General features: G+C 39.3%; 1 protein-coding gene and 1 gene segment (V, D, J or C); both read left to right on the top strand.

Annotated features, from left to right (window-relative positions):
- The window catches only part of LOC148646745 (NACHT, LRR and PYD domains-containing protein 3-like), a 2,700,574-nt gene that overhangs the window by 2,446,424 nt on the left and 236,863 nt on the right, over positions 1 to 17,287 (top strand). The window lies entirely within an intron of this gene.
- LOC148646748 (Ig lambda-3 chain C region-like) overlaps positions 13,597 to 17,287 on the top strand; it is a 49,262-nt gene continuing 45,571 nt past the window's right edge. The window contains 1 exon segment of the C gene segment in view: positions 13,597 to 13,676. Coding sequence covers positions 13,628 to 13,676 — 49 coding nt within the window.

The raw sequence follows: 17,287 nt of genomic DNA, 5'->3' as shown, positions 1-17,287 counted from the left end.
GCAGGAAAATTCAAACATTCTTTACTCAGCAGCTTATTAGCAACTGCACAATGCTGCAAGTAAGTGTTTACACATTAATCAGGTCCTTTGACCTTTCCAAGTCTTGCTGTGAGTTGTGAAACTGTTTTTTTTAACTTTTTTATGTTTTTTTTTTAAGATGACACTACAGGTAATATACTGGAATAGGGGGGCCTACTTCATGACTCAATAGCATTTACACACCAGACAGCCCACCTCACCTTATACAACCTTGCTTTGGGTTTTGAAATTGTTCTTTATTTTTTAAGATAAGATTTTGTTTTTATTTTTAAGATAACACTGCAGGTAATACACTGGGATGGGGGGTGTTTCCAGTAATTTCTGAGTTTACTATGTTTTATTTCAGTTTTGCATTGGTTCTGAAAGTTAACACATATGCAAGACATACTGTTTTTGGGCATATTGAAACTGTTACTTAGCTTTCTTTGTGAGGGGAGTTATCCTAAGAAAAGATGTACTTTTCTTTACTGTTTCTTGATTTTCAAACATAGCTATTATGCTATACTGTGCAGTATGTGGTGGCTCTTTACTTATCAATAGTGCCTGGAATCTAAAACCATTAGAAGGGTTACAAACAACAGGAGCCCATTCACTCAATATAGCTAATGTAGTAGTTAATAATATATTAATCTGAGGACCTTATCCTGCTTTTTTTTAAAAGAAGCCCAAGTAAAATTTCAGTTGTTCTTCTGTATTAAACCTAGTTCACTCAGTAGTTTAAACTAAGTGTAAAGTGCTACGAAGAAGAATGCATGAAGATTCTCTCACATTTTTATGAAAGCTATAGTTTTTTAAATCTTTTAAATAATGGGTGCTCCTGCAGTTGAGAGGTCTGCAGGAATCTAAAAGGACCCAAAGAATCTAAAAGCTTCACAGCTCTAGGGCAAAGTATCCATAGATTTTGCTAAAGCCATTTGAATCAAATGGCTTTTTTATTCCTTTTTAGGAACATATTTATAGCAAACAAATTATGCCTAGGGATGTTTTTTTACAGGAAGAAATTATGTTCTGTCTGTACAACTGAACACATTTTGGAGTACTTTCACAAAGCTTTTCTATTTTAATTAATCCAAACATTTCTGGCTCCAGCGTGCCAAACAACATGGTCTTTAACATCATCCCTGAAGACATGGTCTTCCCCCCTTTGTTTCACAACCCAAAACAAAGCTGGGAAAGGTCAAAGGACCTGCCTAGTCTGTAATACACTTGGTTGCTGCATTGTGGGTGTTGTGGTTTAAATGCTATTGGCTCATAAACAGCATCCCCCTATCCCAGAACATAGTGCCACATTCAATAAAAATACGAGAAAAAGAAATTCACAAAGCTGTGTCAGTCTTCTGTGTAAAAAAATCATGGACATCATGATTTGAACATCATGGGTGCTGTTTTTAAAAAACTGTTGAGTAAAGAATAGGAATTTTCCTGCTGAATGAAAACAGGAAATAAAGAAAGGGTGTCAGAAATAAAACAAAGCTTTATTCATGTGCTTACAGTCTGTGTAATTGGAGACTGTGCCATTCTGCTTCCTATGGTCATAAAAGGGTTTTTTGTATGAAACTCTATTGAGCAGTATTTCTCGTGTTGTGAAACCCTGAGTGTCCAAAAAAAAAACAATAATAATAATAATAATAATAAACTTTATTTTATATAGCGCCTTTAAAGGTGGCTTCTCAAAGCGCTTTACAGGATGACAATAACAATAAATAAGAAGACTACAACAATAAATAAGAAAATTTCACAAGACAGGACACAATTATAATTACAACAATACAACAATAACAATAGAGGAGACCGTGGAAGATGGTATTAAGAAGAGCAGAGGGGTGAAGAATGGAACCAGTTAAGTAAAGGCTTTTCTGAAAAGGAGGGTTTTGAGTCTGGATTTGAAGGAGTTTAGAGAAGGTGACTCTCTAATATCCTTGGGCAAGGAGTTCCAGAGCTTGGGGGCATAGCAGGAGAAGGCCCTGTCGCCCATACAATGTAGACGGGCTTGGGGGACAGTAAGGAGGGCAGAATTTGAAGAGCGGAGGTTGCGAGGTGGGGAGTAGGGCGATAAAAGTTCAGACAGGTACTGAGGTGCCAAGCCATGTAAAGCCTTGTAGGTGAGCATGAGGATTTTAAAGTCTACGCGGAATTTGACCGGAAGCCAGTGCAAGGACTCCAGGATAGGAGTAATGTGAACACTTGCACTAGATCTGGTCAGGATTCTGGCTGCTGAATTTTGGACATACTGCAGCTTGTTCAGAGTAGATTTAGATACCCCAGGGAGCAGAGCATTGCAGTAGTCAATTCGAGAGAATACAAATATGTTGATCAGCTTTTCAGCCACAGTTAATGATAGCATAGGGCGTAGTCTTGCGATATTTCTAAGGTGAAAAAAAGATGTTTTGACAGTATGCTGTACATGTGGGTCGAATGTTAAGCCAGAATCGAATTTAACCCCAAGGTTTTTCAATTTTGATTGGAGCTCAAGTACAGAGCCATCTACAGACAGGGTTACAGGACTGGCTTTACGAAGTTGATGGGGGGTACCAATAAGCATGACTTCAGTCTTGTCACAGTTAAGATGAAGGAAGTTTTGAGTCATCCAAATTTTTATGTCAGAGATGCAATTGGATAGAATAGAGACAGCCACATCAGTGTCGGGTTTGGTATGGATGTATATTTGAGTATCGTCAGCGTAAAAATGAAAGCTGAGGCCATGTGATCTGAAAAGCTGACCAAGTGGGAACATGTAAATGCTGAAGAGCAAGGGGCCCAGTATATACACATAGTTCACTGATAGTTTGTGAACTATTCACTGATAGTGAATAGTTCACTGATATGTTTCTGTAGAGGTTGTGAAAACTTTCACAAGTTGTGGTCTTTAAAATGCATTTAGTTTGAGGGCTTTCTGTGTTTTCCTTGTGAAGATATGGACATAAGAATATGGTGGTCAAAAAAGTTGTCAAAAAAATTGCATAAAAATGACAAAGTGAAGGCTGTGAAAACATTCACAATATACTTTTCACACAAAGCAAGTGTTCTCGCAACTCTAGGAGGTTTCATGAAACCGCTACAGGCGTGCCAAAATCGTTTTCGAACTTCAAGCTAACTTTACCCCGGTGGATGCAGGTTTCTCGATCATCAGAGGCTGCGGATAAACCTGACGATTGATAGTAGAGAACAGTGCACACAGGATACACATTATTCTCACCAGACCGTCTGATTTTGTTTTAGTAAGGACTCAATCTATTTTATCGTTTTATTGCAGACAAACCTGTTTTTTTTACTGACTTTACTTTTACCATCCAGTATTTCTTTGAAAAAAAAGTTTGTGAAATAACTAAATTTTGGGTATTCATCATTTCTCCACTTAACAAGTGCGCCAACATTTTTTTTGGTTTAAGAGACTCAGTAAGTTTCTTTATAGTGAATATTGTTTTTGGTTTCTCTAATGGTTATTTATATATACAGAATATATGTTGTTGTGTTGTGAGAAATTTCACAATGCAGGGTGGTCTATATGTGTTTTTGAAGTTTAAATTACAGAAAGTAAGGAGGATATTTGTTTATTGTAATATACTGCACAGTACAGGGTAAAACAGGGCAACAATCCTTGTGAAGTCATTTTGTGATCACTGGTATGATTACAGTTGAAATTCCTGAAGAGCCTAACAGAGTCACAGATTAATTCAGGGCTGTTTTAGGTGGAGGCACTGCCAAATTAAAAGTGTCATTTTGTTGTGCAATTGACCGAAGTGGGACACAATATTGACCACATTAAGAACCTAGATCATCTCATGTGTTATATTCTGTATGAATTTACTGTTATACCTCTGGTTATGGTTACAATTCTGTGCTGAGAAACAGGCACACTTTCACTGCTATAGCACCTGCTCCTGCCTGACACCCATGTTGAGTCTCTTTGCTAACCTTAGTCTAGCCTTCAGCAGCCCTGCTGTTGTGTTCAGGGTGAGTTATGTCAAGAAGAAGAGAATTGTATCCAGTGCACTTTCTGCTGGGCCAGACCCAACTCCTCTTCTACAAGAGCAGGATAAACACAGTCTCAGGTGAGGGGTCTGTAGAGGAGGAGAGTGAGGGATTGATGAAGAGCAGGATCTCTCTTGAATTCCTCTTGTAAAACTGTAGAGATTCTTGTAAGGTGTCAGGGTGTTGTGACTATGATACATGTGAGAGTCTGTGTAGAGAGTCTTTCATGTGTAAAAAGTGTGCAGTGTTGTATATTTTTGGGAGGAGTGGGGTTTGTTAAGTTTCATGATCATTTTTTTTATTTTTTAGGGGGTTCAGTATAGTATGTACTGTAGGGTTTGTCTGTATGCTAGTTATTGCTTCATATTATTATTATTATTATTATTATTATTATTATTATTATTATTATTATTATTATTATTTTATTTTATGTGTTGTTATAAAACCCCTGCTTGTTTTTTTTCTTCAAATAGTTTATTTTCTTCAAATGGTAATGTTGTTTTTTTCAACATATCTACAAATAACAGTAAAAAGTCTCCAGTTGACTTACTCCAGTGTTGATAATTTACATTGGGATTAATAAACCATTTGAATGAAAACAACAACAACAACAGTGTAATAACTATAAGAAGATGACATAATAACAAAATATAATACTACATGTGAAGCAATTTTTTTATAGTTTAAAGTCAAAATCTCTTTCCTTTTTCCAGTCGCTATAGCTCCGTTTGTCTCCGTTTCCCTTCCTGACAGTTTCTTCTCATCCTTCTTCTTCCTTCTGGAACCCAACATTTCTGGTGTTTGTCCAAGAATGAAAAGGACTGCTAAGGAGGATTTTTTTCATATTTCTTCAAGAATCTTTCCCCAATTTATTTTCATTTTATGGTATCCTACCATAAAATGTTTAGGATATGCCAGGTGTCCTCGGCCATTCTTCCAACAGTTTGTGCTCCCAAATGTATCATATTTGGCTTGTAATTGGTGTTTTTACAATATTGAATATGAATGTTTTACTCACATTCCCTCCATGAATGTGAATTGGTGGATTTATGCAGATTTGAATGGTTTTAGATTCTTCAGTTGCTGTGGAAGTGCCAATCTCCTTTTCTTACTTGCATTTTACTCTTAACTCATATATTCATCCTGTTATTTCTAATATTCTTTATACACCTGAAAGGATGTAGCTGTGGAAGTAAGTTAGTTATGTAAAATTTGTCAATTTGTTAATCTCTCATCTTAGAGTCTGATGTACTTTTTCTCACCTTTCCCCAGTGTTTTCTCCTCTGTCTCTGTGCTTTGACCTTGCCTGTTTGACCATGTCTTGGACTGATCCCTGTGCTTTGAACCCTGCATGTTAAATTACTCTCCTTCCCAGTTGTGAGTTGCAGGGTGATATGGCTGCTGGCTTGATTTTGTATTAGTCACACTAGTTTAGTACGGGTGAATTCTTTTTTTCTTGTATGGTTTTGGGTAGCTAGGGCATTTGCAGACGCCGAAGACCGTGTGTTTCGGGTTTTCTTTTGTAGTTAGGTCGGCTTCCCCTCACTTTATTAGCCAGCTCTATTTTGTTTTTGTTTTCTTTTCTTTGGCACCGCTCAAGTTCCCTCTTCCTGCGTGTTATTGTGTCTTACAGATGCAGCCATTCAAAATGAGTGGGGTATTTCGCAGTATACCCCGGTGGGCGTGTCGCATCAAAACGCAGTATCACGCGGTATATCGCGTCATATGACGTCATGCTGGAAAGTATCCGGAATCACCTTGTAAAACTGCCAGGAGGAGCCAATAAAGCTTAACCTCTCATGTACAGCATTTGAGCTTTTAAATTTAAACTGTGTATTACAGCATGTTAATCATCAGTCATTAAAAAGTTGATAGATTTTATGAAAGCAAGATTGCTCAGTTGGACAAAAGTACACAACCTACCTTTATCAGAAACATTTATGCATCAAAGCCCTTACCGAAGATATTACTAATAGTATTAATGATGAATGACTTTGGACAAGCTGTAAACTCAAAGTATTACGCTGGTCCACATTCTTTCTAACTGTCATTTTAAATGAAAATACTTTTAGTTTTTTCTTTGACAAACAGGACAATACGATAAAGGAATGATAAAGGAATGACTTTTTTTGCTAATTTCTTTAGCACATTTGTACAAGCACTTGGAATCTGTCCAAGCCCTACTTTGTCAGGCATTTTCTTAAAAACTCCCTTGCTTTTAACAGGGCGTTTCATAATTTCATAATTGATTTTTCATGAATTCAACGCTTTTCTTTTCCGTATACCAGATATTATGGAACCACTTCAAAAGGGTGTCAGCCAGTCAGATTCCAGGAATCGGTACTTTAAAGAAAAAATACACATTTCATTCCATTTCTCCCTAAACATTTTAAGCATCGAAGTCTTTAACTAACATGTGAAATAGTGTGTAAAAAAGTGGAAGTTTTAAGCTTTTCTGCTAATATAATATGGAATCATGTATCTAAAGAAATTAATAACGATATGATTATATTCATGTACTGTGACATTTCTTTGAAAAAATAGAATAGCAATATTATGGACAATTAATTGACTTTTATATTTCTAAATATCACAACATGATCGAATTTAAGTCATTTTAATAACAATGAATAGTCACCTATGCGTTACAATATAAACATTTATATTGATTTAAATCACGTTTTGATTTAAATCGCAAATGCGTGTTTAAATATTTTATTTAAATATTTTAGAGGCAATATTTTAGACCACTGCTACACAACAATAAAAGGAGCATACAAAGCGCTTCCCAAACCGAGTTTCGGTAAGGCGGACCACATCGCTCTCCTGTTGCTTCCTGAGTACAAACAGAAGCTGTAGACCTCCCCCATTGCGAACAGGTCAGTGCGTTGTTGGTCTGAGGAGGCGGAAAGCAGGTTAATAGACTGCTTTGATAGTACAGACTGGGATGCATTCAGAGCTCCTGACACAGATTTAAATGAGTATACCGACGCGGTCACCAGCTATATTAAATACTGCACCGACGTTTGTGTACCAGAAATGAAAATTAGGTCATTTCCCAATCAGAAACCGTGGTTCAACCACGACATACGCAATAAAATAAAAGATAGATCCACCGCGTTCAAATCGGGGGACGAAGAGCTGTACAAGAAATCACGGTATGCATTAGAAGAAGCCATAAAACGCGCCAAACGGAGCTACAGAGTGCGGCTTGAAACGCAGTGCGCTGACACCCGGAGGCTGTGGCAGGGATTACAGTCAATCACAGGCTACAAGGGCTGCAGCCAGGAGATTGACACGAACAACGCATCCCTGCCTGACGAGCTGAACCACTTCTATGCCCGCTTTGATGCTCTGAACACGGGCAATGCTGAGAAGACCCCAAGTGTGCAGGGCGAGTTTGTTCTGAAACTCTCAGAGCAGGACGTGCAGAAGACTCTGAGCAGGGTGAAAATCCGTAAGGCTGCAGGGCCTGATGGGATACCACCTCGTGTCCTGAGGACATGTGCAGCCCAGCTGACCACAGTGTTTACAGACATCTTTAACTCCTCCCTGTCACGGTCCATGGTCCCCACCTGCTTTAAAAAAACCACTATTGTTCCAACCCCCAAAAAGACAAAAGTGGCATGCCTGAATGATTACCGCCCAGTAGCATTAACATCTGTGGTGATGAAATGCCTGGAGAAGCTGGTGTTGTCACACATCAACTCCTCCATCACAGAGTCCCTGGACCCCCTGCAGTTCGCCTACCAGAGCAACAGATCAGTGGATGATGCTGTCTCCCTGGCTCTGCATACAGCCTTGGAACACCTGGACACTAAGAACTCGTATGTGAGAATGCTGTTTGTGGACTACAGTTCAGCATTCAATTCCATCATACCCAGTCAACTGGTGACAAAGCTCAGAGGATTAGGTCTGTGCAACTCTGTCTGCAACTGGCTGCTGGACTTTCTTATCGAGAGACCACAGGTGGTGCGGATAGGCAATAAAACATCAACACCACTCACCCTGAGGACTGGAACCCCACAAGGCTGCTGTCTGAGTCCAAGGTTGTACTCCCTATTTACTCACGACTGCACAGCAAGACACAGCAACAACCGCATCATTAAGTTTGTTGATGACACCACTATAATAGGACTGATCAGTGATGATGACGAGTCCACTTACAGGGATGAAGTTGTACAGCTGCTTAGGTGGTGTCATAGCAATAACCTGGACTTGAACATAAAGAAAACGAAAGAGCTAATAGTGGACTTTCGGAGACACAGGCCACACACTCACAGCCCACTCAGTATTGATGGAACGGAAGTGGAAACAGTCACCAGCTTTAGGTTTTTGGGAATTCACATCTCTAAAGATCTAACCTGGACTGTGAACACTGACTCTATCATGAAGAAGGCTCAGCAGCGCCTTTATTTCTTGAGGTGCCTCAAGCGATGGGGGATGCCAATACATGTGTTGGTGAACTTCTACCGCTGCACTATCGAGAGCGTCCTCACCAACGGGATCACCTTGTGGTATGGCAACACCTCTTCGCGAGAAAGAAAGGCACTGCAGAGAATGGTCAATATGGCCCAGAAGATCATCGGCTGCGGTCTCACCGAGATTAAACAGCTCTATGAGGACCGCTGCCGTGGTAGAATTCTGGCCATCACAGAGGACAGTCACCACCCCGGGCATGAGCTCTTCACCCCACTGCCCTCAGGCAAGAGATATAAGAGCATACGGACACTTACCACTAGATTCTTCAATAGCTTCTATCCACAAGCAGTGAGACTGGCGAACACATTTAGCCATCCCCCTCGGACCACACCTACACCATCACCATCTACCTCATTGTAATTTATTTATTGTACATCTCCAGTCATTGTTTACATGTCTGTATTGTTTACATTCAAACTGTCTGCATGTTTACTTGCACATTGTCTATTGTTTGCTTGTACATTGTCTTGATGCACTGTTTTGCACTTTGTTTTGTTTTTTACACTTGTTTTACAATCGAGAGACTTTCTGTAAGTAAGAATTCCATTGTACCAGCACCGGTTACATATGGCAATAAAGTTCAAGTCAAGTCAAGTCAAGTCAAAAATATATGTGTTTTTTGATTCACAATCAGACAAATGCAACATAAATTGATATCTTTGTCTTCTAAGTATCTTAATAAACTTTCAGCATAGCTTTCTCCCCGTTTAGATTTATTTTTCTTGGGATCTTGGGATCAAACGTGGAAAGATTAGATTGTAATCGTTTTTATTTTAAAATAAATTTTAGCAAAGTCATGTATTTTAAAAATCTGAAGATTTCTATATTTATGTCTTTATTTAATGGTTTCATTAGTGACAAAGGCTAAACTTTCTTGGAAAAATGTATTTTATGTAAACCATGTTTGCTATTAATTCATTTAGGGCTAGAATATGTTCATTGTCTTCCAATGAAAAAAGGGTTCCTTTCACCATAGTCGGGTTGACATTAGAAGCTTGCCACGCCCGGACTGTTCCACCAATGCATTAGCATGTTAAAGCGATTTCATTGAGGAGCCTAGCTTTCTTAACTAGTAAGTACTGTACTGGGTGGTTTTGGAGTGGGGGAGGTGTCTTTCGCTGGAAATCTCACCCCCTTCTACTTTGAAAATACCTGTGAAACCTGTTTAATTCGTCACAGCCAGCACTCCCACAGAGAGGGGGGTTGTACTTGCAGTGCATCGGTATAGATGGGAAAGCCAGAGCCGACCGCTACGCCGCCCACGTGTTATGCTCTTCATTAATGTCTAAGCTGGAACATATCATTATATCTCATTTTGTATTTCTATTAAAAAATCGTTTGCCCAGCCTAACACTATTGTAGTTATTGTTTTTATCCTGTAAAGCACTTTGAGGAGCCACCTTTAAAGGCGCCATATACAATAAAGTTCATTATTATTACTATTGTTAATTTGCTGGACAGAGAGGTGAACATTATTACGCAGAAGACAAAGATAGCGATTTACATTGCATTGTGCATTGTGCTGCTGTAATACAGTTTTAAATAATTAAAAGTCTAAACAGTATCAGCTTTATTTATGGGTTTTAAATAAAGGCAATTTAAACGCGATTTAAATCAATATAAATGTTTATATTGTAACGCATAGGTGACTATTCATTGTTATTAAAATGACTTAAATTCGATCATGTTGTGATATTTAGAAATATAAATTTGTTTGGTGCGAGTGAAGTTTTATTTAATCTCTGACCCAGGGAAACGTTTATTTTTGTTAAAAAAAAAAGTCATGGCTCCAGCGGGATTTGAACACGCAACATGTGATATAGGAGTCAGGAACCTAATCCACAGCGCCACTGGCAAGGTCACATGAGGAGTGTGGTAGACTGCATAAAGCGCACTGCAAAATAATGCACGCTTGTTTTGAATGGCTGCATCTGTACACACACATGAGGAGACTGATGGAACACAGACACATCTTTAGGGTGGTAATTACTTAACAACAGGCTATACACTTATAAGGCTACACAGGACACTAGAACTACTATGACATTATTTACACATGTAGGGTCAGCTGCTGGTCATCGTGCTGACCCTCAGACTCTCCCGGCTACAACTCCCAGCATGCCCAGCGATACAATGAGTGCCTAGGGGCCCTTCCTCCTCTGGAAGAGCTTCCTCAGAAGAGCTGGAAACACAGTTTGTGTACTGAGATCTGTGAAGACATGTGTACTGGAATCTGGTCCAGCAACATTCTGAATGATAAGTAAAACACGTTTTTTGCATTTTGTATCACAGGAATATTCAGCTACACAGGAAGAGTCACTACAGCTAACAAACCTTGTGCCCAAGTTTACCACATTTTCCAGAAGGTGTAGTCCATTGTTAATGATTAAATTTACTTTGGGATCTTGTTGAATTAAGAGCATATGATGGTTACTAAGATGGGTTTATTATTAAAAGAACAATACCCACACAAAAAAGAACATGACATCTACTGTAAAATTTGGGGGTGGATGCTTTGCTTCCACTAGAGGTCTTGTTAAGGTCATCAGCATCATGAACCCTACCACATACTGTACCAAGACAGTTTAACCAAAAACCTGGCTGCCTCTGCCAGGAGGATTAAATTTGGTCACAAGTGAATCTTCCAGCATAACAATGACGTGAAGAACACATTAAAATCCACAAAGAAATAGAAAAGTGACCAGAAAGTTGGTATTTTGCAGTGGCCATCTCAGTGTCCGAACTTGAACCCCATTGAAAACCTGTAGTTTGAATTGTAGAGAACAGTCTACAAGCTCAGACTGAAGGAACAGTAACTTTATTTTTGTGAAAAAAATAGAAATATTTTTGGTTCATTCCATTAACTCATTAATAAAGTAAATATATTCCACTTGATTTAGAATTGTAATATAAACTTATTACCTTGTTAGCTTGCTCTTTTTCTATAGCCTTTTTTGCTCATCTTGATCAAAGGTGTTAATCATTTTGTAAGTGACATTTGATTATTTTAGAATATAAACATATTTTGTGTTCAACCCCATTGGGTCTGGAACATGAACTACCACACAGCCTGCCTGTCCAGAACATGAGTCTCCCCTCACTACAGCCTGATCTGTTTTTTCTCAAACCTCCCTAGTTTACTGATTCCCACAATCCAGCCCAGTCCAGGACTAGGAACAACTCTCCACCAAGCTCTTACTCTTTCTCTTCCTCTTTCCAGCCTCATGCTAACTGAGACCTTTTTCCTCTAGGACTGGAAACTCTGTTTCACGATCACCTGGCACTCGTGAGGTAGCCACATGAACACATACACACACATACGTAAACATTTCTCTATCTAAACAAAGGCAATAACTCTGGTTTCCAATATAAACACACTAGTCTGGAATTACAGGGATAGCTTTGCTTGCTCTGTGGGTGCACACACAGAGTAAAGTAAGCTCATTCCCGTATTATCAAAATCAAACTTTAACTCAAACCAAACACCTGTTTTCCTTTGTTTTAGAAATGAAATGAACTGAATTGGTAATCAACTCATGCATCTCAAATAAATAAGCTGTTTGGATTTCTCACCGGTAAAATGGTTTCCCCCGCAAATCTATAGGACCCAAACTTTGGCATGGCAACAGGGGCTGGCTTAGTAGTGCCTGTTTCAGGATTGCGCATGTGTGGATTGATTTGTACGAAAATACCATTAAAAGGGGGTAGTATTTGCTTAAACAACAGTTATGTACATAAAAGGAGTATGATATTTTATTTTGGATAATATGTTCATTGTTTAATTGTGTATTTGATGTAGAAATGTTTATATCAGAATTCTGATTATTATTTTGTCCAATTATTTTTTGTGCTTTATAGTGGAATATTCTAGGGGGAGGAGTTTAACCTAGAAAAGGAGCTCTTCAAGTTAGGAGGGGGGAGTTAGGAGAAGGTAGATTGTGGGGTAGAATTGGAGCTGCCTGCAACAATCTAGTGTTTTTTTTTTTGTACAGTAATTAATGTATATATTTCGTATTATAGCCTTGTGTTGTTTTTTTTCTGGTTAGTTTGTGGTTTTCACTTTGTTTTTTTTGGGGTGTGGACTCTGGGAAAGTAGTTCCTCATAATAAACACCATTGCACATCTTTGCAATTGTGGCTGTGCCATCGTTATTGTTATCTTCTATCTATGCCTTCAAGACTTTTTGACAGGACAGCAAAAGCGAGATGAGGGGTTTCTAAGGGAATTGCATGACTTTAGGTCATCAGTGTTGTCTCTAAACTCTGCAAGGACGAGACTGTGACATCTTTCCAAGTGATCTTACAACCCTCTTAATCAGCCCAGAGGAGTTGGTAATTCCACATACATCCTATTCCAACAGCTCCTTTCCCTCGTGTGTGCCAATTACTCATTCAGACCAGTTGTGCCTCGTTCTTGACACATATTCAGTGTTACTGCATTACTGCTTAATTTCATTGCAGGAGGTACAGAATAAGAGTAGTTACTACAATAAGTTAACCCAACCATGTATTGCATGTACCACAAAGTAAGGAAAAATAAGTTTTGCATTAATAGCTGCAAGTAATTTCCTGCTAGAATTGGAGAAGTAATAAACTTGAAAGAACAGGGTAATAATGAAAATGATAAACAAACCATATTGGTGTGCTGGGGAAAAGCTAGCAGTATCTGTCTTGTGGTGCTGTCCAAACTCTGCGTTACTGTTTGTATTGAGCTCAATAAAGGCAAAACTGTACAAGATAACCTAAAGCTCTTATGGTTAAATAATTTTTATCAGGATTCTGCAGGTTTTCCAAATTTACAGGTGGCAGTGTTGGCTCAATCCACAACAATTGGATTGTTGAGCCATCTTTTTGAGCCAAGATGGTGGCTTTATCACAAAACCACTTCTCACTATATCACAAACACACTGAGGTTCTACTCAGTTAGAACAGAGTAAAATGTTAATAGACACAAAACTCAAGTCCCAACTGTTTTCACACCTTACAGCTCATCTAACTGTCTGTGACAGGATTTGTATACAGGAAGGAGCTTTGCAAATGTACCTGTACCACCTCACTGCTCCAATCACTTTAAAACTCACAGTGTGGATCAGTCACTGTTCAGCCCTTTCAGAGTCACTGACACACAAAGGACAATGATGCCACTGATTCTACTGCTGGGGACACTGGGGCTCTTTGCTCAAGGTGAGGATTACAGATTAAAGGTGAGGATAAAATACTTCTCTAATTCTATTATTTTTATGTTGCTAGCATTCATTCATTTGAATAAATTTAGAATAAACCTAAAATTCAAAGAACTTCAACAGAAATGTAGTTAATGTGTTTTCTGAAGCAAAATATATGAACAAATGTTAAAAATGTATGTATTAATAATTAATTATTTGTGGCTATTTTACCTGAAGAGTCCAGTGGGCAGATTGTTCTGACTCAGTCTCCAGCTCAGTCTGTTCTCTCAGGAAGCTCTGTCTCTATCAGCTGTACAGCCAGCAGCTCTGTTACCAGTGGTAGTACCAGCTTCTTGCACTGGTACCTGCAGAAACCTGGCCAGGCTCCACAGCTCCTGGTTCGTTACGCAACAACCCGTCAGTCTGGGGTTCCTGATCGATTGACTGGCAGTGGGTCTGGAACAGCCTTTACACTGACAATCACTGGAGTCCAGGCTGAAGATGCAGGAGATTATTACTGTCAGCAGAGTGACAGCACTCCATTCACACAGTGATACATGTCAAAAACCTTCCTCAGATGTACAAGAGCTGCCCTGGCTCATCAACAGGAACCACAGAGGACAGAGACTGAGAACAGCTGCAGAGCTGCTACAACAGTGAACAGAGCTGGGTTTGGAAACATTGTGTAATAAACAAACAGAAAGAATCTGAAGATGGATTTATATATTAAGCTTAGTAAACTATGAAACTGAAAATTACAAATCAAATAATGTTAATTTACACATAAATGCCACCAGAAAAAAATCATAAAAACCCTGACCTGTGCAAATAAGAGCTGCTTTCTTCCTGCTAAGAGCCCCTCTATACCAGACAGACAGAACATAGGAAGCCCCTTCTGTCAGACCACAGGAGAGAGGACCAGCAGACCAAAGGAGATATTAAGGACAGAACTGAGGTACTGAGTTTCTTTCTGCAGGCAAAATATAGACAAACTGGTCAGGAGAGCTGAGACTGAGACAATGAACAGAGTGGAAACAGAGAAGGGTTCTCTAGAGCAGTGGTTCTCAAAGTTGGGTCCGTGGACCACCAGTGGTCCGGGAGTGTTGGCAGGTGGTCTGCGGGGTGACCTAATCATCTTTCTTAAAACAAGTCTACAGTGTTTAAGTCAGAGGAAAGAATATCGTAGTGTTCGCTGTGAAGGGGCTCCCCCTAGGAACACTGTTAAGAACTGCAAGCTGTAAAAAGGGTGAGGAGGGACTTGTGTGTTGATTATAGGTATCAGGGTTTCACCAGCCATTAAGGGGACTGTGTGTCAGTAATGGGGCGAGCATCAGCCTAGTTGGCTTGGCTGGCTTGAGGGGCTGCCGAAAGGGCAAAGTTTCCATTCATTCTCCTTGGCTGTATCCTTCTGTTGCCTTTGTGTTTTCATGAAGCTTGAGTTATGGCAGACCACCTCACCTCTTCAATCTCCCCATCAGCGCCTATCGCTTCAGTGTTTTAGTTTTATACACCATGAATGAAATGATGTCACACACTGACAACGAGACAGTCAGTTTGGCGGTGATGTCCTTGCTGCCATGCAGCAGTCTATTGTCAATAGTGATGCACGGGTCAGCTTTTTTTTACCCGCACCCACCCGACCCGATTTAAAATGATTAAAGTACGGACCGAAGGCGGTCCGAACCCGCTCCATGAGAAATTACGCCGAACAATATTAGAACATTCATTTGATCAACATTTATTGAAACAGCTTATCCAGATTCCTTGTTTTAAACAGACTAACGTAGCCTAGTCTTGTGACTGTGATTTTTGTAAAGTACTTCACAATTGATGCAGATAACGTAACCTGTGCTTTTTTCTTCTGTTGTGCTGACTGGCTCGCCAAACGTCTCCCACCTCTCTCCTTCTCTTTTCTTTATTTTTATCTCACTGTTCTGGAGTTGCGTCCTAATCTGCTCTTACGAGGTTGCCATTATGTTTTTTTCTTTGTAATACACTGTTGTCTGTTTGCTTACGTTTTGTCCCGCTTTGCCTTGTGATACAACAAAATGAGGCTTAAATATGGTAAAACGTCCATTTTAAACCTTAAACCCACTTAATTTAAGATACAAATTAATATTTTGCGTTTGGTCATATATCAACCCGCACCTGCCCAAAGCGATCTAAAATCTTTTTTTGAACCCGAGTCAACCCGTGCATCACAAGTTGTCATGATTGCGTGGTTAGGCTGTTTAAGTTTTGATATGTGAGTGTTGTTCGACCATTGCACTAATTATTGTCCGTACCATTTTGTTCTTACTTTCGAATATCTTACTTTGAGTTTGAAAGTTCAAAGTGTAATTTAAAGAAGCAGTCGAAGCAGAAGGGTTATTATGGAGCATTTGCTCAAATCTGGGACTTTGAAACGTAAATATATCCACGACAGTGACAGCGCAAGTGCGAGTAAGATGCAGAATAGAAGTGAAAATGTGAGTGAGGTATTTTGTGAATCACACCAGCAGTGCTGAAATTCTAATTCCAACAGCTTGATAAATGTGATGTGCCAGGAAGCAGAAGGTGTGCTTAATGTGATGTCTTCGTCTGCTTCTGGACATGAGACTAAAGTTGTTCAGCTTGTATCCAGATATCACTTCCCTGATTGTTCACCAAAAGCAGCTCCATTCTTGTTCAAGCTTCACATGAACTTTTAAGTAATAAAAACATTTGCAAAATATGCAGCTTTGTTTGTAAAAATATTAGATAAGATCACTTTATTAGCCATATACAATTTCTTGCATTAGGAATTTGTCTTTTCACATACCCCAGCTTGCTCTCCATGAGACACAAAGACACGGAGAGAAGCTTGGGTTCAGAGCGCAGTGTCAGCCATCAGTTATAGCAGGTGGGGCTAAGGGCCTTGCTCAGGGGCCCAACGGAGTAGGATTCCTCTGCCAGCTGCAGGATTTAAACCGGCAACCTTCCAGCAACATGCACAGATCCTCAGCCACAGAGCTACCGCTCCGCCCATATTAGTACTTTTCATAAAATTTAATTCAATATTAGTTATTTTTAGTACATTAATAGGTGATTATTTTTACAGGGTAAGAAGTGGATGTAGGCATAGGTGGTCCACCACATCTGTAACTCGGTGTAGGTGGTCCGTGGACCATAGCACTTTGTGAACCACTGCTCTAGAGGATATCTAAATACAGCCTGACCACTGCAAAGGCTGGAGAGATTGGACAGTGAGGAATTCTCTTTACTGTTGCTTCTTGTGCCCCAACCTACACATCTATGGCTTTCAAACAATATCTATGGCTTTGATGGAATGAGAAAGGTGAACCTGTGTATAAAAGCTAGCCTGTGATTGGAAACCATACAGTGTGATTGACTTGGTTAAGACATTAATGTAAACTCTAGCAAAGCATGTTGGACCTTTAGGACTGTGAGTCTTTTATGAATGCTATGGTGAAACTGAGGTGTCAATTACACTCATCCCCACCCGAGTGAACAGTACTTGTTGGAAAAGCTTAAACACACATTCATGTAATTATCTAATAAATGTGTACTTTTTAAAACTTTATACAAGTTATGTTTTGCAGTATTGAAAAAAAAGTTATCTTTTGCAGTGTTGAAAACGTCTGTAAGTCA

The sequence above is a fragment of the Lepisosteus platostomus genome, chromosome 16 (genome assembly GCF_059453375.1).
Source record: "Lepisosteus platostomus isolate fLepPlt1 chromosome 16, fLepPlt1.hap1, whole genome shotgun sequence".
Taxonomy (NCBI): Eukaryota; Metazoa; Chordata; class Actinopteri; order Semionotiformes; family Lepisosteidae; genus Lepisosteus; species Lepisosteus platostomus.
This window is presented reverse-complemented; position numbering and strand designations above follow the sequence as displayed.